The sequence below is a fragment of the Sceloporus occidentalis genome, unplaced genomic scaffold, assembly GCF_023333645.1.
Source record: "Sceloporus occidentalis isolate IW3139 unplaced genomic scaffold, rSceOcc1.0.p SCAF_176, whole genome shotgun sequence".
In the NCBI taxonomy this organism is placed as follows: domain Eukaryota; kingdom Metazoa; phylum Chordata; class Lepidosauria; order Squamata; family Phrynosomatidae; genus Sceloporus; species Sceloporus occidentalis.
In genome coordinates, this window is record NW_028317156.1 from 524,039 (window position 1) to 548,877 (window position 24,839).

The 24,839-nt window shown below is 49.6% G+C and overlaps 6 protein-coding genes across 6 annotated transcripts; 4 read left to right on the plus strand and 2 right to left on the minus strand.

The window, feature by feature from the left end:
* The first annotated feature begins 70 nt into the window (after nucleotides 1–70).
* On the plus strand, nucleotides 71–451 carry LOC149278954 (histone H2B 1.1-like). The gene has a single exon (XM_089501542.1). The coding sequence runs from the start codon at nucleotides 71–73 to the stop codon at nucleotides 449–451; it is 381 nt and encodes a 126-aa protein (XP_089357668.1).
* A 2,052-nt stretch (nucleotides 452–2,503) lies between these two features.
* On the plus strand, nucleotides 2,504–2,914 carry LOC149278955 (histone H3). The gene has a single exon (XM_089501554.1). It carries the CDS (start codon nucleotides 2,504–2,506, stop codon nucleotides 2,912–2,914), a length of 411 nt encoding a protein of 136 aa, XP_089357680.1.
* A 473-nt stretch (nucleotides 2,915–3,387) lies between these two features.
* LOC149278956 (histone H1.01-like) lies at nucleotides 3,388–4,014 on the minus strand. Its single transcript, XM_089501596.1, has one exon. The coding sequence runs from the start codon at nucleotides 4,012–4,014 to the stop codon at nucleotides 3,388–3,390; it is 627 nt and encodes a 208-aa protein (XP_089357722.1).
* Nucleotides 4,015–20,062: 16,048 nt separating this feature from the next.
* On the minus strand, nucleotides 20,063–20,437 carry LOC149278957 (histone H2A type 2-B-like). The gene has a single exon (XM_089501578.1). It carries the CDS (start codon nucleotides 20,435–20,437, stop codon nucleotides 20,063–20,065), a length of 375 nt encoding a protein of 124 aa, XP_089357704.1.
* Nucleotides 20,438–20,788: 351 nt separating this feature from the next.
* LOC149278958 (histone H2B 1.1-like) lies at nucleotides 20,789–21,169 on the plus strand. The gene has a single exon (XM_089501526.1). It carries the CDS (start codon nucleotides 20,789–20,791, stop codon nucleotides 21,167–21,169), a length of 381 nt encoding a protein of 126 aa, XP_089357652.1.
* A 2,013-nt stretch (nucleotides 21,170–23,182) lies between these two features.
* LOC149278959 (histone H3-like) lies at nucleotides 23,183–23,593 on the plus strand. The gene has a single exon (XM_089501524.1). It carries the CDS (start codon nucleotides 23,183–23,185, stop codon nucleotides 23,591–23,593), a length of 411 nt encoding a protein of 136 aa, XP_089357650.1.
* The last annotated feature ends 1,246 nt before the right edge of the window (nucleotides 23,594–24,839 follow it).

The window sequence follows — 24,839 nt, forward strand, 5'->3', positions numbered from 1 at the left end:
GGGCCCGGCGCAGTAATTTCAGTGTTAATCATGTTCTCTTGAATTGCGTGCGAAAACGAAAGCAGACGCGATGCCTGATCCAGCGAAATCTGCGCCTGCTCCGAAGAAAGGCTCTAAGAAAGCTGTTACGAAGACACAGAAAAAAGATGGGAAGAAGCGCAAGAAGAGCAGAAAGGAAAGCTACGCGATTTATGTCTACAAGGTACTGAAGCAGGTGCATCCCGACACTGGCATTTCCTCCAAGGCCATGGGCATCATGAACTCGTTTGTCAATGACATCTTTGAGCGCATTGCCGGGGAAGCTTCACGCCTAGCCCATTACAACAAGCGCTCCACCATCACTTCTCGGGAGATTCAGACTGCTGTACGCCTCCTTCTTCCTGGAGAGCTGGCCAAGCACGCTGTGTCAGAGGGCACCAAGGCTGTTACCAAGTACACCAGCGCCAAGTAAAGTTCTCGTTCTCTCACTTTTTTAAACAAAGGCTCTTTTGAGAGCCACCCACATCGTCCATCTCAGAGCTATGTAACTGATCTAGCGCTTTTGTCGGGGACATGCTAGCTCTGGGAAGAGCATTGAAATGTGCTTCTCACGCCTCCAGGTTAGCTGGGGTATCCAGACTGTGTCACGAATCACGTTCTCCAAAAACACTTTGAGCACACCGCGAGTCTCCTCATAGATCAGCCCAGAGATACGCTTTACGCCTCCTCTGTGACGGCACCGACCTGTACTCTGACTGGGTATTCCAGCTAATTGCTGATTTCTCCTGCTGGGATGCCGGAGATTAACCCCTTCACCGCCAGACAGAACCAGCGTTGCAGAGAGAAGGGGCTGCTTTATCACTGTGGCTAGCCGAAGATGAGCTACATCGTGGGTCTGTTGTCCTGAAAAGGACAATGCGTGATCCTGGCAGAGGACACAGCTCTTCAGGAACCTCGGTGGCGCTGTAGTATACGGGCTTTCCCCAATAATACATAACTCGGTAGTGTCGTGGGCAGGACATGTGGCACACGGACAGGATAACACATAAGGGGACGACAAAGGCATAATAAAATTCACCCACATACCGGGACATACAGAATACAGATAACTACCACAGACGGCACCTATTAAACCTGGGCCGTCCCGGCCCCCATTCAAGCGAGCCCCGCGCAAGCCTTTGGAGTACACCAGCTGCCGATCCCAGCACATGTTCTGCAAACGGGCCCAACTCCCAGCATTCCGATCCTGCCAGTAGCTCAATCTATAGCCAGACCCAGCCACTGTTCAGCTGGTTATTTCAAGGTGTGCATAGAAAAGCACGGGCAGACACGGGGACAACATGATCATAGCCTAAGAGAGGATGTGGGTGGCTCTGAAAAGAGCCGTTGGGTGTTTCAGGGTCACGAGTCAACAAGCTTAACCTCCGAAACCGTACAGAGTACGGCCTTGGCGTTTCAAGGCATACACCACGTCCATAGCGGTAACGGTTTTCCTCTTGGCATGCTCAGTATAAGTGACTGCGTCACGAATCACGTTCTCCAAAAACACTTTGAGCACACCGCGAGTCTCCTCATAGATCAGCCCAGAGATACGCTTTACACCTCCTCTGCGAGCCAAACGGCGGATAGCAGGCTTGGTGATACCCTGGATGTTATCCCGAAGCACCTTCCTGTGCCTCTTTGCGCCACCTTTCCCGAGTCCCTTACCTCCTTTGCCACGGCCAGACATGATCACGCCTACTTCACGAGTTCCACAGCACAACACTCGCTGACGGCCAGCCCGCTTTCTTTTATACGTACTCGACGGACCTGATAGGGAACCGCACCATGATGCCTCAAGGGGGCGTTGCTATTTGAATATATGCTTCACGTTGGTTGGCTGGAGAAGCTCCCAAGCGTGCCTCAGACACCGATTGGCTATTTAGGAATATCAAAGGAAACCGGATATGAACAATTCAAACCAACCTCCTTTGCGCCACTCCCTACACCAAGCCCGCATCTGCTTTCAAAGATGCCTAGCCTTTATTAATCAAACCTCTCTACTGCATCAAGTACCTTAAGCTTCTGCCTCCCTCACCTCCACGTGATCGCTTTCGACGATCCCTCATTTACCACTAGGTGGCAGCATATCGCTGTAAATAAACGCCAAACGGCGGCCAAGATAAAGGCGGGCTTTTAGCTGTCGCCGTATCGCTGTTAACGGTCAGCCAGTACACAGTTTCACTAGGTAGGAGGCTGAACAAAAGAGAGGAGAAGAAATAAATAAAAAAAGAACCGCAGCTAACGAATACATGACCGATTCGAGCATTTAATTTAAATAAATTTAAAAAAGATAACGCTCCACACCGAAGTCTCTTGATCAAAGGCTGGCTTTTTCAAACCATCGTCCTAGCCTATGAAAAAGAGGGGCGTGATTACGCGTATCCAATCACATTTACCGCTACCCTATAAAGGGGTTGAGTTGGCCACAGAATCGTTACAGTTACGTTGTATTTGTCGGTGAATCGTATCCGCACGCGTCAGTATGGCTCGCACCAAGCAGACAGCCCGTAAGTCCACCGGAGGAAAGGCTCCCCGGAAGCAGCTGGCGACCAAAGCTGCGAGGAAAAGCGCTCCGGCTACCGGGGGCGTGAAGAAGCCACATCGTTACCGCCCGGGCACCGTAGCTCTAAGAGAAATCCGTCGTTACCAGAAGTCTACGGAGTTGCTTATCCGAAAACTGCCTTTCCAGCGGCTGGTCCGTGAGATTGCTCAAGACTTCAAAACCGATCTACGTTTCCAGAGTTCTGCTGTCATGGCTCTCCAGGAAGCCAGCGAGGCTTACCTGGTGGGGCTTTTCGAAGACACCAATTTGTGCGCTATTCACGCTAAGCGGGTTACTATCATGCCAAAAGACATTCAGCTGGCTCGCAGGATCAGAGGTGAACGTGCCTAAGTAAACGCTGTGTGGGCGAACGCGATCTCCCCACAGCCCCCACAAAGGCTCTTTTAAGAGCCACCACATTGTCACTCAAACGAGCTTGTTTCCCTTCGCATGCACGAAATTAACCCTGTTGTTCGCGCCCAAGCTTGAAACATCTCACACAATTATCACACTACCGAACGAGCCGTTGAGCGGCCGAGTCCCCGGCTGGACATAACGAGTAAGGCAAAGCACAATCTTTAAGCCCGCCCCTTATCTCTATTCTGTTACGGACAGGGCTCCGAGCGAGAGCGCTGGCCGAATATGTCAATCTACGCACAAGTATGGGGCTAGGCTTTCAGCGGGAGGCCCACATAGCCGCGGCCGGGTGATTATCTGCTTTTTTCCTTTTTCGGAGGATATGATGGTTCTGAAAAGAACCTTTTGTGAAGAAATAAGTGGGAAAGCACACACCAGAGGCGCTCCAAAACCCATGCCCCCCCTCCTCATTTTTTCGAGGCTGCCTTTTTAGCCTTGGGCTTTGCGGGGCTTTTGACCGCCTTGGGCTTTGCGGGGCTTTTGACTGCCTTGGGCTTTGTGACCTTCTTAGCTGGGCTCTTGCCAGCTTTCTTCGCCTTAATCTTTGGCTTCTTGGGACTCTTGGCAGCGGCCGACGGTTTCTTGATCTTTTTCGGGCTTTTCTTCACTCCTGCAGGGGCTTTCTTGGGAGACTTCTTAGGGGTTACTTTTTTAGGCTTTACGGGAGTTTCCTTCTTCTTTGATGTCTTCTCTCTGCTCTCCGGCTGCTTCTTGTTCAGCTTGAAAGAGCCAGAGGCACCGCTTCCTTTCAGCTGGATCAGGGTCTCTTTAGACACCAGACCCTTGAGAGCGAGCTTCAGGCGGCTGTTATTCTTTTCTACGTCGTAGCCGCCAGCAGCGAGTGCTTTTTTAAGAGCTGCGAGAGACACTCCGCTGCGCTCCTTGGACGCAGAGACTGCTTTCACAATAAGCTCGGAGACACTGGGACCGGACTTCACAGAACGGCTTTTTGCAGCTGCCGGTTTCTTCGGCTGTTTCTTCTTGGCAGAGGTTTCTGCCGGCGGAGGCGCCGGGGAAGGAGCTGTCTCGGCCATCTCAATGCCTGGATCCCGCCACGAAAGAGTTGCAATCGCACGTAAACACGGGGTTAAACCGCCAGAAGTTTGGCTTTTATAGACGAGCTGCCGCACATTCATTGGTTCATGAGCGGTAGCCTGCGAGTCTATGATTGGACGCCGTTTCTGAAACCTCCCCATGCTGCCGGGGCATCGCTGGATTTGCATTCAGGGGAAGAGGGGGGGGGTGGAAAGGAAAATATACTTACCGTTTGCGCGTAAACGTCTCATCACACTTCTAATTCAAAGCAGTTGAATTTCCTACACCAAGCAGCCCCCACCCCCCCCGGAAAAAAAAAAAAACTGCCAGGGAACAGCACCCAAGAGGTGTGAAATAATAAATAAATAAAATAATGAATACAGATAATTAATAAAATAAATTATTTCATTTCACCTATTAAATATTAATTTACCCTTAAACTTAATCTATAAATTTATATAACCCAATCATTAATTATTATTAATTATTATATTAAGAATAGCCTAATATTTATACATTAAAGAATAACATTACAAATGATGAATATTTTTAACTAATAATAATCAATTAAATAATTTAAAATAAATTGTATTTCTACTGTTAGTGTCTGGCTGCCTGCCGGTCTTAGGACTCGTAGTTGACAGGAGTTTACTTAGGGGTTATTTATTATTAACATATTATATTATTTATTTATTATTCAAAATAATAAAAGTAATTATTAAGATTAGGTTTTGTCTTATCAGGACGTTTTATGTGCGAGAGTGTGTTTGTGTGTATTAGCGCGTGAGCATACGTCAGTGAGGAAAGGGTTATGCGTGAGAATGTGTTTGTGTGCATGCACCACTGCGTATTAATGATGTATATACTATTTCTTTAAATAATAACAGGAAAGATCCTTGTGAATTGTTTGTTTGTGTGTGTGTGTGTGAACTCTGTAAAACACAGCTTTACATCTATGATCATATAGACTGACCTCTGTATAGTAACACACAGCCTGACTTCTATACAAAACCCCCTGACCTCTGTATAGTAACACACAGACTGACTTATGACTATACGTTAATATTGGGGGCCCAGAGCAGCAGACTAGCGTGTCCCCCTCCCCCTGCCCTGTAATCAGCCCTTCGAAGCCTGTATTTTTGTGACAGGGGGAGCCGGCACCAGACTTACTGAAGAGGGCGGGGCTTCCTCTTCAGCAGCCGGCACCAATACGGAGACAGGGGAGGGACAATCTAGCCGTCTACTACCTCTCTCATTCTCCTAGCCCCTCCCCCGAGTGTCTGTTTGGATCAACCCCTTCCTTTCTTGTGTCTTCTGGAGATCCCAGATCTGCTCAAGGCAAGAAAAAGTTGGAGGAGGGAGAGAGCGGATGGACGTGAAATTACATTTTTAATATATTTTTTAAATAACATTTTAAATTGATTCCTGCCTTGACTAGGGAGCCGAGTCCCGCTCCTTAGGTATTTAGTTTCTTGTTGTTCTTGTTGAGTACTTTGATGGTTTTGGCAGCAGTCCCGGTGTCCTTGTTGCGGTTTGGCAGCAGTCCCGGTGTTCTTGTTGCGGTTTGGCAGCAGTCCCGGTGTTCTTGTTGCGTTTTGGCAGCAGTCCCGGTGTATTGATTGGTTGCGGTTTGGCAGCTGTCCAGGCGTTCATTGACTTGGTTTTGTGATAAATGAATGCCGGCGAGGAGAGGGTGCCGAACGTTCCTTTAATTGTCACGTAACAGGAGGGGACGCTTCTCCGTGCGGATTGAGAAAGCTCACACAGCTCCCTGACTGCGACTCGGATGATTGACTGCCACGCGGGGGCCACTCTCCCACAGCTTCCTGATGGCCACTCGGCCCCCCCCCTCCAGAAGGCCACTCGGGGGCCCCCCTCCAGAAGGCCACTCGGGGGCCCCCACCCACAGCTTCCAGACTGCCATTTGGGGGCCCATATCCCAATGATTCCAGGGGGCCACCCGGGGGCCCCCTCCAAACGGCCAATGGGGGAACCCCCTCAAATTGCTTCCGGACTGCCACTCGGGGCCCCCCTCCCAAGGATTCCAGACTGCCACTTGGGGGCCCCCCTCCCACAGCTTCCGGACTGCCACTTGGGGGCCCCTTCTCACCGCTTCCTGGCCTCATAATGTGTATTTATACCAGCAATGTATTATATATATAAATAAAGTTAGTTCCATTTATATGTGATGGCTCAGAGTAGTAGTATTGTTCGATAAATAAATTACACTGACATACTATATACGGTGCTGCAGAGTATGTTAATGTATTCTGTTACAGTATTATATAATTGTGGCATATTTGTTACATTGTGCATTCTATTTGATAATGTCATATATATATATTCATTGTCGCTTCCCAATGTTATTTCTTTGATTTACTGTAAAAGTTATGCCATAGTTAGTAAAGGCAGACAGATGCCCAGACTCTTCTTTAATTCTGTGATCAGGCCCCAGTTACCCCTGCATTCCTGTGAAAATATGTTGTCGTTCCATGTCAGTAATGTCACAGAGCTGGCTAGTACGACCGACTACCTCCGCTGACTTGTGCTCCCTTAGCCTTGGCAACACTCCCTTCCCAGATTCCCCAGTCACTAGCAGTGTAGGGTATATAAAAATGAAGAACACTTTATTTTTTACACACATGGCTAGATATAGCCAGCAAAGCGAACATTAACATAAACAGTCAGGTATTGGATTACAACGGCTACAGAACCGGCCCCCTTAATCTGGGTAATTTGGACTCCCAGGGGCAATAGGGCCATTAAAGTGATTAACAATACAATGGGGTCTCCACGTCCACTATATATTATTGGCCAAAGAAAAGAATGGTTTGGCCGGTGTCAGACAATTCTTGCGTGAAAAGAGTTAAAATGCTAGCGTGTTAAATGTCCATGGGTTTTCCAGTGTTTTTTTTTAAAATGTATGATTTGATGGGTAAATTGAATTGGCCGGGTTCAACAATGTCCCAAATAACACGGGGGGCAGTGACCACACGTCACATTTCCAATTTGAAAAATGCACACCTCTCAAATGTGGCCTTTTAACCCCCCAGACGAGGACAACAGTCCCACTCGCCAGGGCAGGGAGGCAGGGTCCATAATCTGTGGGTAGCAGGCCTGCGTTCGGTCCTCTCAAGGGGCCCCAGTGATGGACCCTTCCGTCACACACTCCATCACACTGTTGAGGTGTAAATATACTAAGTATGCATATGCAAGTATGCAAGAGTTCAGACTTTGGAAATTGAGAAACAATTTCTTTTTAGTGCCTGGATTAACTAGCAAATCCGGCAACACTGAAATCTGGTACAGAAAAAGATAGTAAATATTTTAGTTATCCCACCGCTGCCACCACATATGTCACGGTCAGGACTACTTGCCAAGCTGTGACGGTGTGGAGGGTGTGGGCATGAACAGAGCCGGCCTTAGGTGTTCCGGCGCCCTGTGCAAACTACTCCTCTGGCGCCCCCCCTCTGCCCCTTAAAACTACCCCCCTCTGCCCCTTAAAACTACCCCCCCTGTCCCTTCAAACTACCCCCAACTCTGCCCCTTCAAACTACCCCCCTGTGCCTTCAAACTACCCCCCTCTGCCCCTTCAAACTACCCCCCCTCTGCCCCTTCAAAAACTACCCCTTCAAACTACCCCCCCTGCCCCTTCCTTCAAACTATCCCCCCCGCTCTCCCTACTTCTCCTTATCCTAACTTACCTTGAGGAGTCCTGCCGGCATTTCATAGTGAGCGCCGGAATAGTCCGGCGCTCAACATGAGATGCCGGCACCGCAACGGAGTCACGGAGAGTAAGGGGCGTCGAGTGGTTGCTGAGAACTTCACGAGCAACCGCTCGGCGCCCCTGCCCGGGACATAAATGAAAACATTGTTGGTTTTTTTAACTTTATTTAACATCCTCCATGTTAAATAAAGTAAAAAAAAACTTAATTTAACATGGAGGATGTTAAATAAAAAACAACAACAAAAAAAACCAACTATGTTTTCATTTAGGTGCAGAGGGGGCGGCAGCGGACCCCGCGGCGGCATCGGAGGAGGACCCCGCGGCGGCGTAGGAGGACTCCGCGGCGCCCCCTGGAGTGTGGCGCCCTGTGCGGTCGCACAGGTCGCACACCCCAAAGGCCGGCCCTGGGGAGGAAGTGGTTAATAGCACCAGTCCTCTGTATTTACTATCTTCACCACTTAACAAGGCATCAGTTATACCAAATGTGACGGGACCGACCTGTACCCCGACTGGGTACTCCCGCCAAACGTTGCTTCCTCCTGACGGGACACCAACAAGTAACCCCTTCAGCACCGGGCATAACCAGCGTTGTAGATAGAAGGGGGGCTTCGCTGCACCGGAGCTCCCTTGGCACTGTGGCTAGCCGAAGCTTAGCTACACAGTGTGGTTATTGTCCTGAAAAGGACAATACAGGATCATATCAGCCCACCCCAAGCATCAGGCAACACTCATGTTGAGGTGAAAACAGGAACTCTCTTTATTTGGGAACACAGGGGTATTTAAACAGTACAAGGGATTGAGTTACGTCCAATAGACACACAAGGGAATTGCGTCCAATAGACACAAGGGAATTGCGTCCAATAAACACAAGGGAATTACATCCTGCCCTCCTTTGCATATGACTGAGTATTAGCACTCAGCCCAGTAGGGGGTCTCTACTGTAGTCTGTGTAAGGAGGGAGGGGGCAGGACATGTGGCACCTGGACAGGGTAGCAAACAAGGGGAACAAAAGCACACACCATAATAACAACATATACTGGGAAATGCAGGTATCACAAACAAGAACTATCACAGACGGCACCGATTAACCCGGGGCCGTCACACCAAATGAACCCCCAAATCCTGCCTTTATCCCCTCAGGTAGTCTGCCACCGCTCACGATTTTGATACCGGATTTGTGAGAAATCCGAACTAGAACATTTATCTCTCTCTATATATATCAACCCACCACGTATTTGCCCGAATATAGGCCGCACCCCCCCCCCTTTAAGTCTTTAAAGTGGGGGTGCGGCCTATATTCGGGGTCTAGCGCCCGACGCCCGGGACATGCGTCCCGTTATGATACAGATCCCCCGCAGCGGTGCAGGGGACCTGCATTCTACTCTCTGATACGCTCAGACAGCCTCCCCTGCCGGAGGTTGTTTATGCTCGCGTCGCCGCAGCCGGTGAACATCTGTGTGATGTACGTTAACAATCTTCCTTTCCGGTACTTCCCGCGGCGGAGGGGGTAGAGTGGCAGCAAATCTCGGGAAGGGGGGGATAGAGTGGCAGCATATCTCGGGGGTGGCAGAATTTTTTTTCTTTAAAAAAGCACCAAATTTTTAGGGTGCGACCAATACGGTATATATCCTCTAGAACTTAATAACAATACGGTAACGTGTTATCCTCTCTTAGGGTTTGTGGATATCTATACTAGAGCCAGAGCCGGCCTTAGGTGTTCTGGCCCCTGTGCGGACTACTCCTCTGATGGCCCCCCATCCCCCAAAAAGAAAGGAAACTCCCCTTTCTCACTATCTATCCCCTCTCCCCCTTTATCACTATCTACCACCTCTGCCCCATCTCACTATCAACCACCTCTGGCTCTGGCTTCACAGCTGAGCGCTAGAATATGACATCATATTTTGGTGCTCAGCATGAAACGCCGGCACCGGACGGAGTCACGGAGAGTGAGGGGCACCGAGCGGTTGCTGAAAACTTCACGAGCGACGCTCGGCACCCCTGCCCAGGATTTAAATTAAAACATTGGGGAGGTTTTTTGTTGTTAAATATGTTAAATAAAGTTAAAAACTGTATTTAACATGGAGGATGTTAAATAAAGTTAAAAAAAAAAAAAACTAACTAAAAAAACAATGGTTTAATTTAAGTCCCGGCCGCACAGGTCGTACACCCCTAAGGCCGGCCCTGACTAGAGCCCAAAGACAGACTTGGATTATGAATATTTTAATAACAAAAAGACAAAGATTACACAGTGCCACAATTACAAAAAAACAAGACGTACAAAAGAAAAACAAAATGGCAAACAGTTCTTAAAACGATGGGACTTAAACACAGGACCCTCACTCACGGGTTTCTTCAATAAGCCGGCCTGTGGGTACTCGTTAAGTCCAGATGGTTTCTTACAATGTTGTTCCGATCAGAGTTTATCGTGAAGTTCTGCTTTGAGGTCGCTGCATTGCCCCTAAATCAGATTCTGTTTCAAGAAAACATCCCTCTGACCACATGGCCAATTAGATGACACCTTTTCCAAGAATTGGTTCCCATCTTTGATGTGCCAATAAATTATGGTGGGGTAAAGGTGATGGAAAACCCCTCCACTTAAGATAGGAATGGAATTCCTACGACTAAGGATCCTTATCAGTTAGGCCATGAATCACCACAGGGGTCCTGGGAAGATGACACCTCTTGCCAGATCAGATATGGAGGGCATGTACAAAGAAACTGATTTAGATCAACATTGCTAACACAAAGGAATTAACCACCTCTGCTGGATTATCCTTCCATGTATCCACTACATTATATGAGTTAATCATGACAGCTACACTTCCGTATACTAGAGTGCTGACGAGGTTCCTGATAGGCTGTATTTCCTGTTAATCCAAGTCTATGTCCGGTGACTATGGGCAGAGGGAAGTAACGTCTGGCGGGTGTACCTAACCTGTTTATAAGCCCGTGTGTTTCCCAAATAAAGAGTCCCCGTTTTGCCTCACTACGAGTCTCGTCTTGCTATTTAGTTAAGCCTCGGTGCTGCCCTTATCAGGGCCACCGAGCCCCGCAATGGCCGTACCACATTAAACCGGTGTTTTCGGGGGTGATCCTGAAGGAGCGGCGGCGATCCCCGGGTGCCGATAGCTCGGGGTCCTGAGTATATCCTGTCCAAAAGGTTAGGCGATCGGTCGAAGGGACCCCGAGCGGCAGCAGTTCAAAGTTTCCGTGACGGACCGTGAGATACCCCACGGGTGGTGGGGGCACGGACCAGGGGTGGTTCGGGGAAGAGGCCTCCTATAGATTACCGGCTGCTGGGGCTGCCAGGAGAGCAGAGATCAGCCGGCGTGGTAACCGAGGTTGGTACCTTGTTTCTGGCTCTTCATCAAGGTATCAGCTACATCTTTAGAGAGACCTTGTGACGGAACGTCCTGTGCCCCAGACTGGACACATCCGCCAGCCAGCTCCTTCCCTCTCCCAGTCAGCGGACACGCTGTGGCTGTCCGAAGAAAGCAGTCACAGACCAGCACTTCCCTCAATCATGAGACAGGACTTCATGCTTTGAGGTTAAAACAGAACTCTCCTTTTATTACACACAGAATTTATATACAATCTCAATTCAATGAGCACCGAACCCAACCCCCAATCCCATCAGCCATATCCCATCACAAATCCCATCAGCCACATCCCATCACAAATCCCATCAGTTTCCAGGGGATGTATCGGGTGAGGAGATTAAGAGATACAATGGGTTTCCCCCACCTGTGTTATCCCCCCTGTAGTGCGGGTGCCGCCTGGGCAGACAGGGCTGTGCTGGCTGATTAAGAGCCCCAGACGGATTACAGGATCGTCTCTTTGAAGGTTGGAGCTGCAGCTACATTCAAACAGGTTACAAATAAATATAATAATAATAACTAGACTTGGGCACCAGGGGGCTCTTCGTGTTCGTCTTCGTGCTCGTCTTCGGCAAAAAAAAACAACTTCGTATTCCGCGAATATTCGCCTGGTCCTGTCTTCTCTTCGGGCGAATATTCGCGGACATTCTTCGTGTTCGGGTTTTCTTCGTTTTCCCCGGTTAAGGGGTTAAAACGGGGTTAAAGCCGCTCTGGCGCCAGGAGTTTAAATGTCCGTATGAGCAACTCTATTGGTCGTCAGAAGGGGGCTCGTCTGCCATTGGTTGATGGCAGACGAGCCCCCTGCTGGCGACCAACAGGGTCGCTCGTACAGACTGTTAAACTCCTGGTGCCGTAATTGTCCGGCAGATCCCGCTGGTCTCCCTGTTCTATCATTTATTAACTGATAGAACAGGGAGACCAGTGGGATGTGCCGGGTAAGTTGCAGCATTGGGATTTTAAAAGTCTGTACAAGCGACTCTGTTGGTCGCTCGTACAGACTTTTAGGCTCCTGGTGCTGTAACTTACCCGGTACATCCCACTGGTCTCCCTGTTCTATCAGTTAAATGTCCGTACGAGCGACCAATAAAGTCGTTCGTACGGACATTTAACTGATAGAACAGGGAGACCAGTGGGATGTGCCGGGTAAGTTGCAGCATTGGGGTTTTAAAAGTCTGCACGAGCGACTCTGTTGGTCGCTCGTGCAGACTTTTAAAACCCCAATGCTGCAACTTACCCGGCACATCCCACTGGTCTCCCTCCTTGTTCTATTAATTAAATGTCCGTACGAGTGAACAATAAAGTCGCTCGTACGGACATTTAACTAATTGAACAGGGAGGGAGATCAGTGGCATCGGCAGGGTAAGTTGCAGCATTGGGGTTTTAAAACCTCAATGCTGCAACCTCCCCAGCACATCCCACTGGTCTCCCTCCTTGTTCAATTAATTAAATGTCCGTACGAGCGACCAATAAAGTCGCTTGTACGGACATTTAACTAATTGAACAGGGAGGGAGATCAGTGGCATCGGCAGGGTAAGTTGCAGCATTGGTGTTTTAAAACCTCAATGCTGCAATTTACCTGGCTGATACCACTGGTCTCCCTCCCTGTTCAATTAGTTAGGTGTTAACTTTGTTTTTTAAAGGGTTAAGGGGCCGTGCAAGTAAGCCTATTGGTTGCTTGCACGGCCCTTTAACCTATGGATTTCCGCTCCCGTTAACCCCTTCGATGCTGTGTTAGATAACGCAGCATCGAAGGGGTTAACGGGAGCGGAAATCCATAGGTTCGCTGTCAGGGGTTACAAAGACCGTGCAAGTGAGCCTATTGGTCACCTGCAGGGTCTTCCTCTGGCATCAACCAATTGGAACTTCCTGGAACTCACTAATTGATTTAGAACCTTGAGGTCTATGATAAGCCTGAAGTCTCCTGATGGTTTGGGAACCACGAAGATGTGGGAGTAAACACCTCTTCCTCTTTGGGCAGCAGGCACTGGGATAAGTACTTGTTTCTTGACAAAATCCTGCACCAGATCCAAAAGTGCCTTTCTCCTGGAAGGATCCGCGGGAGGTGTAGACATCATAAAACGCTCTGGGGGAGTGCTGACAAGCTCCAGACCGTACCCTCTGGAAATGATCCCCAGGGTCCAAAGGTCTGGACAAACAAGAGCCCAAAGGTGGAAAAAAAATTCTCAGCCTGCCCCCTACCGCACAACTCCTGGCGTCAAGGTCTCTTAGCGGCTCCATCTTCATGTTTAGATGGGAAGGGTCTGCCCCTACCACGAAACCGAGCCTGGGGTCGGAATCTTGACCTCTGGAGGACCTGAACGAACAATTTGGACGAAAACGAGGTAAGGGTTTACGTTTAGGCTCTTTCCCAAACAGATCTTTGCCAGAAAAGGGAATCCCGCACAAATGTGTCACATAAAAAAATCAGCAGCGCTCTTCACATCTGAGATGCCACGGAGGATATCCTCTTCTCCTGCACCGCTTAGGATATCATCTTCAATTTGTTGAAGCCATAAGCGCATAGTCCTAGCTACTGAGGCTGCTGCAATGCCTGGCTTAAAGATAGCTGCTGAGGCTTCAAAAGATCTCTTAGCTGCCCCTTCTGCCTTCCTATCCATGGGATCCGAAAAATGAGAGGAATCTTTTAAAGGTATAGCAGATCTTCCGGTGGCTCTGGCCACTGGAGCATCAACTTTGGGAGTTGAATGAACAGAGCTCAGATAAATCGTCTGGAAAAGGAAAGAGTCTGGACACCCTTTTAGAGGTAGTTAGCCTTCTTTCCGGAGCCTTCCACTGGTCAGTGATCAGGGCCGGCCCGACAATGGAGCCGAGCGGGAGGGAGGGAGGGAGAGGAAGGGTAGATAATGGGGGGGGGCAGGGATGGAGAGAGAGGAAGGGTAGATAAGGGGAGGGGGGGGCGGCATTTTAAAATTCGCCCTAGGCGGCATTTTAAAATTCGCCCTAGGCGGCATTTTGCCTTGGGCCAGCCCTGTCAGTGATTATGGATTTTAAGGTTTCATGAATAGGAAAAACCTTAGGTTTCTTAAAGGAGCCCTGGTTTGTCTTTTGGCTGCTCTTCTTCCAGATCCAGAACAGCCCTTACGGCAGTAACCAGCTTGTTTACTTCTTCTGCTGGAAATAAGAAGGATTCTTCCGATAGTTCCCCATCCTCTAGGGATTTGGGATCTTACATCTGCCATTCCTTTTCAGAATCTGAAGTGTAAGGATCCTGACCAGAGGGCCGGAACCCAGGCCGAGGGTCTAGGCTGAGGTAAAGAAAACATAACAGAGGTTTTAATCTGCAGAAACGTGGACTGAAGCTCAGCCTTCATCCATTCCTTGGATTCTGAAATGGACTCCTTTCTGGCTTTGAGGCAGGATGAGCAAAATTTCCTAGAGGCGTCAGACATTGTAGCCTTGCAGTTTTTACAGGCAAAATGTTTCGTCTTGGATGCAGCCTTCCTAGGGGCTGGTGATTCTTCAGGGAGGTCTGGCTTATCTAGTGACATCCTGATAATAAAGGATAGGAGACGGTTAAAACAAAAAGAAAAAACAAACGCAGACAAATTCCCATAGACTCATAACCTACTTGGGTTAAGAGGCAGAAAACACCAGAACAGAAAATCTCAGGAAGCCAGGACTCTTCATCAGAAGAAAACTACAAACTAAAAGCAGTACAAGCTAATAAAAAACCTTACCAAACCAAGGGAAAAAGGTCCAGAAAACCGCCAAAAAACCTTCTCTGACCTGAGAGCTGCTTACAGATCTGCCCCCTTCCTGACCTCAGATGCCTCCTGGCAGACTGAGATGAACCCGGAAGCACGCCACCGCAAAGATCAGACGCTTCCTGTCTGAAATCGTCGGCAGACTGAAGCAGAGTCCCGGCGTTCTGCTTCCAGTTAGCCCGCCCAAGGGCTGCTAAAGGTAAGTAGGCTAGAGTCCTACCGAGGACCCTAAGTGAAGGAGCCTTTCCCTGCTCCGGTAAACAGGTTCCTACCGAGGACCGGACCGGAGAGGGCTAAAATGGCCGAGAAACGCTTGACCGCTACCCAAAGCAGGACTGCAGCGCTGGACAGGAGAGCTCTGCCACGAGCTCTGAAAACAACAAATGGGGGATGTACCTACCAGGATAGGGCAGGAAAGAACTGTGGGTAAAAGGGAGGTTCTGGGGGTTTAAATCTTCCCTGCCCTATTCGGATAGGCGGAGCTATCTCCTATGCTACCGGGAGTAACAAGGGAAATTTATCCTCACTCTCGTGGACCATGCCACCCGTTCCCCCCCTAGATTTGCTTAGAGAGCACTGGCAGGGACCGAAGGGCCGACCATAGTAGAGTATGTGTTGGACATGGTCCAGGAAAACCTTCAAGTGGCGCAAGGTTGGCAGAAACGGTGGTACGACCGGACCGCCCCGGAGCCGCGCCTTTGAAGTAGGGCAGAAGGTCCTAGCGCTTAAACGATCCCGTCAGGATAAGCTGCAGGTGGTGTGGCAGGGATCGTATCGGGTGGTGAAGCAACTGTGCAACACCACCTACATGGTAGCTAAATGTGCAGACAGAAGGATCCAGCGAACCTTCCGTGTGAACATGTTGAAAGCCTACCAGGAGCGTCCCGAGGAAGTAGCAGTTATTTGCACCCCGGCGATAGATGACCCTGAGGGATTACCGTTGCCCCAGGTAACGTAGGGGACGAGGGAACTTGGCACGATATAGTTAGCGGTGCAGTTAGGGGAATTCCAGAAGGCCCAAGTTCACCAGCTGTTAGACCAGAGAGGCGGCTTACTCTCTGCCCTCCCCGGATGCACCACCGCGTGGAGACTCCAGGGCAGACCCCATTACGCCAAGCGGCGTACCGAGTTCCTGAGTCTGTCCGAGAAGGGATGTTAATGGAGATTAGGGAGATGCTCGATCTGAGAGTGATTGAGCCGTCCGAGAGCCCCTTGGCTTTTCCGGTAGTCCTAGTGCCTAAGAGAGATGGGACGACCCGCATCTGTGTAGACTACCGCAGGCTCAATGATCGGACTGTGACTGACACGTACCCCATGCCCCGAGTAGATGATTTGTTACACCGCATCTCTCGTGGTAAGAGAGATCGGCCTTCATCACCCCATTGGGACTATACCAATTTAGGGTAATGCAGTTTGGGTTGAAGAACGCTCCGGCGACGTTCCAAAGGATGATAGATCGACTCCTCGATGGCCTCCAGGACTATGCTTGCGCGTTGCAATCGGAGTTAGCCACCTAACCAAAGAAACAGCCCTAAGCCGACCCGTCTAGCCGGGTCTGTCACTGGAAACAAAGGGGGGAGTAATGTGATGGTTCCTAGAGTCACCCTACCCCTCAGTTAATGTTATCCAGTGACATGAAACTCTTTAATGTGTTATTAATAAAAATGTATATTATTGCCTTATTTTGTAAAAGTTTGCACACGGCACACTAAGGTCTGAGAGATAATCTAATAAAGATAATGTGTGCTCTTTATCTCCAAGACTTAGTGGTGCCGGTTGCCTACAGATTGCGGGGAATTATTGTCCTGAAGGGAGAAGTCGCTCTTGGTGGAGAGGGAGAACCTGAGGTCCCTGGTCAGTCCGTCACACCGACACTAGCGGAGCAGGGCTCACGAGCTGGTCCGGTGACCCTAGCTTCACGGCACCGCAGCCCGCCGAGGCGTAGCTGAGTACAGTGCCGTAATTGTCCTGAAAATGACAATTAGTAATCCAGCGGGTCCCTGAAGCATTAGACGAAACTAACGTTCCAGTGAAGTAACAGACTTTATTGGGGAAACACACAGGCTTATATACAGGTTAGGTGATAAAAAGGTCATAAATCAGGCACACATCTTCCCTTCCTGCCCAGACGGTCCGGCGCCACGCTTAGGCAACCGAGCCCCGCAATATCCGTAGGGACCCCGAGCGGCAGCAAATCGAAGTTTCCCCGGGACAGCCGGCATTTGTACGATAGCCGCACCGCCTGATCGCCACCTCTCTAGCGGCTCCAGTGACAAGGGATCCCCAGTCTCTGCGAGGGTGTCTGGGCTACGAGAGCCGAAGTCCATGGGTAGAGCAGGTAACATAGTAACATAGTAACATAGTTCATAAGGTTGAAAAAAGACCAAAGTCCATCAAGTTCAACCTATATACATATTGTGTCCCTACTGTGTTGATCCAGAGGAAGGCAAAAAAACCTTATGAAGCAGATTCCAATTGCCCCTTACCAGGGGGAAAATTCCTTCCCGACTCCAAATATGGCAATCAGAATAAATCCCTGGATCAACGTTCTGTCCCTATTAATCTAATATCCATAACTTGTAATATTATTGCTTTCAAGAAACACGTCCAGGCTCCTTTTGAACTCTTTTATTGAGTTTGCCATAACCACTTCCTCTGGCAGAGAGTTCCATAATCTCACCGCTCTTACTGTAAAGAACCCCCGTCTGTGCTGGTGTAGAAACCTTCTTTCCTCCAACCGTAGAGGATGTCCCCTTGTTATAGATACAGTCCTGGGTATAAATAGGTCCTGGGAGTGATCTCTGTACTGTCCCCTTATATATTTATACATAGTTATTAAATCCCCCCTAAGCCGTCTTTTTTCCAAACTAAATAACCCTAATTCTGATAATCTTTCTGGGTACTGTAGTCCTCCCATTCCCCTTATTACTCTGGTTGCCCGTCTTTGAACCCTCTCCAGCTCCACTATATCTTTCTTGTACACTGGTGCCCAGTACTGTACACAGTATTCCATGTGTGGTCTGACCAGTGACCTGTACAGTGGTAGAATTATTTCCTTGTCGTGGGCATCTATGCCCCTTTTGATGCACCCCATGATTTTATTTGCCTTAGCAGCAGCTGCCTGACACTGGTCGCTACAGGCATAACCTTACATTTATCTGTGTTGAACCTCATCTGCCACATCCCAGCCCAAGCCTCCAACCTATGCAGATACATGGATGAGGTAGGACGGGAAGGGGAGCCGAGCGGCAGTAGGTTGACGCTTCCCCCGGGATGGACCGCGGGACAGCCGGCGTGGGTCCGATAGCCGCGCTGGGGCAGTTATGGTTAATGAGGGTATTTAGGGGCAGTAATGGTTAATGGGATGTTTAGGGTTAATTTAATGCTGAGGACTGAGGGTTACCGTATTTTTCGCTCCATAAGACGCAGTTTTTTTCCTCCCAAAGTAGGATGAAAAATCAGCCGCGTCTTATGGAGCGAAGATGCAGGCAGGGAGGGAGGGGGGGGGGGCAACGATATACCGTATTTATCGGCGTATAACACGCACTTTTTTAACTAAAATCCGGAGCTTAAACACTACCTGCGTGTTATACGCCGATAAATCCGGGGTCGCAACTGAGGCGGCGGCCGCCAGCAGAGGAGTCCTGGATTTCTGCCAGTCAGGGGGGCCCAAGGGGTGCCGAGCGGTTGCTGAAGACAACCGCTCGGCAACTCTCGGGCCCCCCTGCCTGACAGATATACAGGAATCCTTTGCTGGCGGCGGCCGCCACCGCCACCGCCGCCTGCCTCAGCGCTTCAACTCCTGTGTTGGAAGCGTTTGTCTCAGGTGCCGGCGCTTTACGCTGGGCGCCGGCATATGACGTCAGACGCCGGCGCTCAGCAGTGAAGCGCCGGCACCCGAGACAAACGCCTCACGCTTCCAACACAGGAGTTTAAGGTAAGTGACCGGGGCGGGGGGGGGGGGAGATCCTGAGAAGGGGGGGTTAGGGAGTTAGAGGGGAGATACTGAGAAGGGGGGTTAGGGAGGGAGGTCTTACTGTGTGTGTGTGTGTCTTACTGTGTGTGTGTGTGTCTTACTGTGTGTGTGTGTGTGTGTCTCACTGTGTCTGTGTGTCTTACTGTGTCTGTGTGTGTCTTACTGTGTGTGTCTTACTGTGTTCATAGCTTATTCAGTTATTGTAATAAATATTTTAGCCCATTTTTTAGCTCAAAATATTTTTTCCTTTTTTTTCTCCTCTAAAATCTAGGTGCGTCTTATCAGCAGGTGCGTCTTATAGAGCGAAAAATACGGTAATTTGATAAAGTTAACTAAAGGTGCAGTTAGAGGTAAAGCAATCTAAAGGTGGACAATCTAAGGGGAATCTAAATCCTGGGGGCAGTGAAAATTATTAATGTATTTATTTATAAAAGTGAGGTGTCAGTGATATTCTCTGAATGGTTTGAATCTCTGAACGATTCTCTGCCTTCAGTGACATCGCTAGAGTAGGCAGGCAGGCAGGAGGGTTCATTGACCCTAATGAAAGGGGCGGGGCCAATCGTTAGTTTGACTGCAGGGAGGGACTGGGCAAAAGATTCGGATCATGAATCGGATCATTTCAATGAATGACTCGAAATGATCCGATTCACTTTACTGATGCGAACTTCGTATCACTACTTTGGGGTATATGAAGGGTTAATTCTTTCTTAGCAATTAAGCTTTCAGAGGCAAGGGAGATGTCTACAGTGGAGCTACTCACGGGTCTCTCTCACAGTGATTATCAAATTCATTAATTCGCTCCCCAGACCATTGCCAGCTACACGATCATCACACAGTTGAGGTATTCCCCAGCTTCTGCCACTTTAATTTGCGGTAAACCACAATTTCCTATGGAATGCTGCCACCGTGTGGTCGCACTTGCCCACCCACCTTTCTTGAGAACCATATTTATCCATTTAAGTGCTGGCAGCTTTGCCTCGAATATTAACCCAGAAACCGACGGGGGGGGGGGGGGGGGGGTAGGGTGTATGATGTAGCTTGTATGAATGGTGTTTAGCCACCGTTAAGCTCAGCAACTAAACATCGGGCTGAAAAACTGCAGTGGAAAGCAGTTGCCTTTAAAGACGTTTGCAGCAAGTTTATAGCAAGGGAAGATATAGCTTGTTCCAGAGATTATGGGTGGCTCTGAGAAGAGCCTTTGGTGGTGCTGGCTAATTGCCCTGCGGTTACCGATTACTGCACTCACTTGCTCTTGGCAGGTTTGTGGCTCTCTGTCTTCTTGGGCAAGAGCACCGCCTGGATGTTGGGTAGAACACCTCCCTGAGCAATGGTGACCCCTCCGAGCAGCTTATTGAGCTCCTCGTCGTTACGAACGGCGAGTTGCAGGTGGCGAGGAATGATACGGGTCTTTTTACCAGCCAACTCCAGTATCTCAGCAGTCAGATACTCCAACACCGCTGCCAGATACACGGGTGCGCCGGCGCCTACTCTCTCGGCATAGTTACCCTTGCGAAGAAGCCTATGCACACGGCCAACAGGGAACTGCAGACCAGCACGGGAAGAACGTGTCTTCGCTTTAGCACGAACCTTTCCACCTTGTTTTCCTCTGCCAGACATGCTTTCACTCGACAACCGACCACGCGAACAAGTGATTAAGAAGTACGTTACAAAAAACGCCGCTTACTTACCCAGCTATTTGTAGCTTCCCCCCGTGACGCTATTAGTCACTGATTGGTTCCTTTCCAAAACAGCCAATCGGATGGGAATAGTCTGAGACACCAATCGGTGTAGGCACTGCGGTTCATGGGCGGCCGCATCTTCTCACGTGACATCCTCATCGAATCGGACGCGAGACAGCAGAACGGCCTTATTTGCATGCTGTGCCTATAAAGGGAAGGGCCCAGCGCAGTAACGCTTCAGTGTTCATCTCGTTCTTCTGCGTTGCGTGTTGAAAGGACAGCAGACGCGATGCCTGATCCAGCGAAATCTGTGCATGCTCCGAAGAAAGGCTCTAAGAAAGCTGTTACAAAGACCCAGAAAAAAGATGGGAAGAAGCGCAGGAAAAGCAGAAAAGAAAGTTATGCGATTTATGTGTACAAAGTACTGAAGCAGGTGCATCCCGACACTGGCATTTCCTCCAAGGCCATGGGCATCATGAACTCGTTTGTCAATGACATCTTTGAGCGCATTGCCGGGGAAGCTTCACGCCTAGCCCACTACAACAAGCGCTCCACCATCACTTCTCGGGAGATTCAGACTGCTGTACGCCTCCTCCTTCCTGGAGAGCTGGCCAAGCACGCTGTGTCAGAGGGCACCAAGGCTGTTACCAAGTACACCAGCGCCAAGTAAAGTTCTCCTCGTTCTCTCACTTTATAAACAAAGGCTCTTTTGAGAGCCATACACATCGTCTATCTCAGAGCTATGTAAATGATCTAGCGCTTTTGTGGGACTGCTAGGTCTGGGAAGAGCATTTGTGAGCATTGAAGTGTGTTTCTCACTCCTCCAGGTTAGCTGGGGTATCGTGCCCATCGACCAGACTGCTTGGGAAGAGAAGCCCAAGGTGAAGGGGCTCCTGTGACGGCACCGACCTGTACTCTGACTGGGTATTCCAGCTAATCGCTGATTTCTCCTGCTGGGAAGCCGGAGATTAACCCCTTCACCGCCAGACAGACCCAGCGTTGCAGAGAGAAGGGGCTTCTTTAACACTGGGGCTAGCTGAAGCTGAGCTACATCGTGGGTCTATTGTCCTGAAAAGGACAATGCGTGATCCTAGCAGAGGACACAGCTCTCCAGGAACCTCGGTGGCGCTGTAGTATACGGGCTTTCCCCAATAAGACATGACTCGGTAGTGTCGTGGGCAGGACATGTGGCACACGGACAGGGATAACACATGAGGGGACGACAAAGGCATAATAAAAATCTCACACATACCGGGAAATACAGAGTTCAGATATCTACCACAGACGGCACCTATTAAACCTGGGCCGTCCTGGCCCCCATTCAAGCGAGCCCCGTGCACGCCTTTGGAGGACACCAGCTATCGATTCCAGCACATGTTCTGCAAACGGGCCCAACTCCCAGCACTCCGATGCTGCCAGTAGCTAAACCTATAGCACCCAGTCACTGCTCAGCTGGTTATTTCAAGGCGAGCATAGAAAAACACGGGCAGACACGGGGACATGATCATAGCCTAAGAGAGTGTGTGGGTGGCTCTGAAAAGAGCCGTTGGGTGTTTCAGGGCCACGAGTCAACAAGCTTAACCTCCGAAACCGTACAGAGTACGGCCTTGGCGTTTCAAGGCATACACCACGTCCATAGCGGTAACGGTTTTCCTCTTGGCATGCTCAGTATAAGTGACTGCGTCACGAATCACGTTCTCCAAAAACACTTTGAGCACACCACGAGTCTCCTCATAGATCAGCCCAGAGATACGCTTTACGCCTCCTCTACGAGCCAAACGGCAGATAGCAGGCTTGGTGATACCCTGGATGTTATCCCGAAGCACCTTCCTGTGCCTCTTTGCGCCACCTTTCCCGAGTCCCTTACCTCCTTTGCCACGGCCAGACATGATCACGCTTACTCCACAAGTTCCACCGCACAATACTCACTGACGGCCAGCCCGCTTTCTTTTATACATACTAGACGGACCTGATAGGGAACCGCACCATGATGCCTCAAGGGGGCGTTGCTATTTGATATATGCTTCACGTTGGTTGGCTGGAGATGCTTCCAAGCGTGCCTCAGACACCGATTGGCTATTTAGGAATATCAAAGGAAACCGGATATGAACAATTCAAACCAACCTCCTTTGCGCCACTCCCTACACCAAGCCCGCATCTGCTTTCAAAGATGCCTAGCCTTTATTAATTAAACCTCTCTACTGCATCAAGTACCTTAAGCTTCTGCCTCCCTCACCTCCACGTGATCGCTTTCGACGATCCCTCATTTACCACTAGGTGGCAGCATATCGCTGTAAATAAACGCTAAACGGCGGCCAAGATAAAGGCGGGCTTTTAGCTGTCGCCGTATCGCTGTTAACGGTCAGCCAGTACACAGGTTCACTAGGTAGGAGGCTGAACAAAAGAGAGGAGAAGAAATAAATAAAAAAAAGAACCGCAGCTAACGAATAAATGACCGATTCGAGCATTTAGTTTAAATAAATTAAAAAAAGATAACGCTCCACACCGAAGTCTCTTGATCAAAGGCTGGCTTTCCAAACCATCGTCCTAGCCTATGAAAAAGAGGGGCGTGATTAAGCGTATCCAATCACATTTACCGCTACTCTATAAAGGGCTTGAGTTGGCCACAGAATCGTTACAGTTACGTTGTATCCGTCGGTGAATCGTATCGGCACGCATCAGTATGGCTCGCACCAAGCAGACAGCCCGTAAGTCCACCGGAGGAAAGGCTCCTCGGAAGCAGCTGGCGACCAAAGCGGCGAGGAAAAGCACTCCGGCTACCGGTGGCGTGAAAAAACCACATCGTTACCGCCCGGGCACCGTAGCGCTTAGGGAAATCCGCCGTTACCAGAAGTCTACGGAACTGCTTATTCGAAAGCTGCCTTTCCAGCGGCTGGTCCGTGAGATTGCTCAAGACTTCAAAACCGATCTACGTTTCCAGAGTTCTGCTGTTATGGCCCTCCAGGAAGCCAGCGAGGCTTACCTGGTGGGGCTTTTCGAAGACACCAACTTGTGCGCTATTCACGCTAAGCGGGTTACTATCATGCCAAAAGACATTCAGCTGGCTCGCAGGATCAGAGGTGAACGTGCCTAAGTAAACGCGGTGTGGGCGAACTCTTTCCCCCTCATCCTCCCACAAAGGCTCTTTTAAGAGCCACCACATTGTCACTCAAACGAGCTTGTGTTTTGTGTTTCCCTTCGCATGCACGAAATCAACCCTGTTGCTCGCGGCCAAGCTTGAAACTTCTCACACCATTCTCCCAGTACCGAGCGAGCCGTTAAGCGGCCGAGTCCCCGGCTGGGCATAACGAGTAACGGCAAAGCACAATCTTTAAGCCCGCCCCTTATCTCTATTCTGTTACGGACAGGGCTCCGAGCGAGACCGCTGGCCGAATATGTCAATCCACGCTTAACACACAAGTATGGGGCTAGACTCTCAGCGGGTGGCCCACAGTCGCGGCCGGGTGATTAAACGCTTTTTTTTTCATTTTCGGAGGATATGATGGTTCTGAAAAGAACCTTTTGTGTGAAGAATTAAGTGGGAAAGCACACACCAGAGGCGCTCCAAACCCCCCCCCCTTCTCACTTTTTGGGGGCTGCCTTTATAACCTTGGGCTTAGCGGGGCTTTTGGCTGCCTTGGGCTTTGAGGGACTTTTGGCAGCCTTGGTTTTTGAGGGGCTTTTGGATGTCTTGGGCTTTGAGGAGCTTTTGGCTGCCTTGGGCTTTGTGGCCTTCTTAGCTGGGCTCTTGCCAGCTTTCTTCGCCTTAATCTTAGGCTTCTTGGCAGCGGCCGACGGTTTCTTGATCTTTTTCGGGCTTTTCTTCACTCCTGCAGGGGCTTTCTTGGGCGACTTCACAACCTTCTTAGGGGCTACTTTTTTAGGCTTTACGGGAGTTTCCTTCTTCTTTGATGTCTTCTCTCTGCTCTCCAGCTGCTTCTTATTCAGCTTGAAAGAGCCAGAGGCACCGCTTCCTTTCAGCTGGATGAGGGTCTCTTTAGACACCAGACCCTTGAGAGCGAGCTTCAGGCGGCTGTTATTCTTTTCTACGTCGTAGCCGCCAGCAGCGAGTGCTTTTTTAAGAGCTGCGAGAGACACTCCGCTGCGCTCCTTGGACGCAGAGACTGCTTTCACAATAAGCTCGGAGACACTGGGACCGGACTTCACATGACAGATGTAGCTTCGACTCACGGGCCAGGCTTGGCTCATTTGCTCAATTAAATAAAACACCAACACACAAGATGGGTTTGAAAAGGCCACAGCCGTTTTATTTAACAGTCATTGTCCTGTAAAACCTGAAATAATAAACATAGATGCGTTAACAGAGACAATGACGTAAC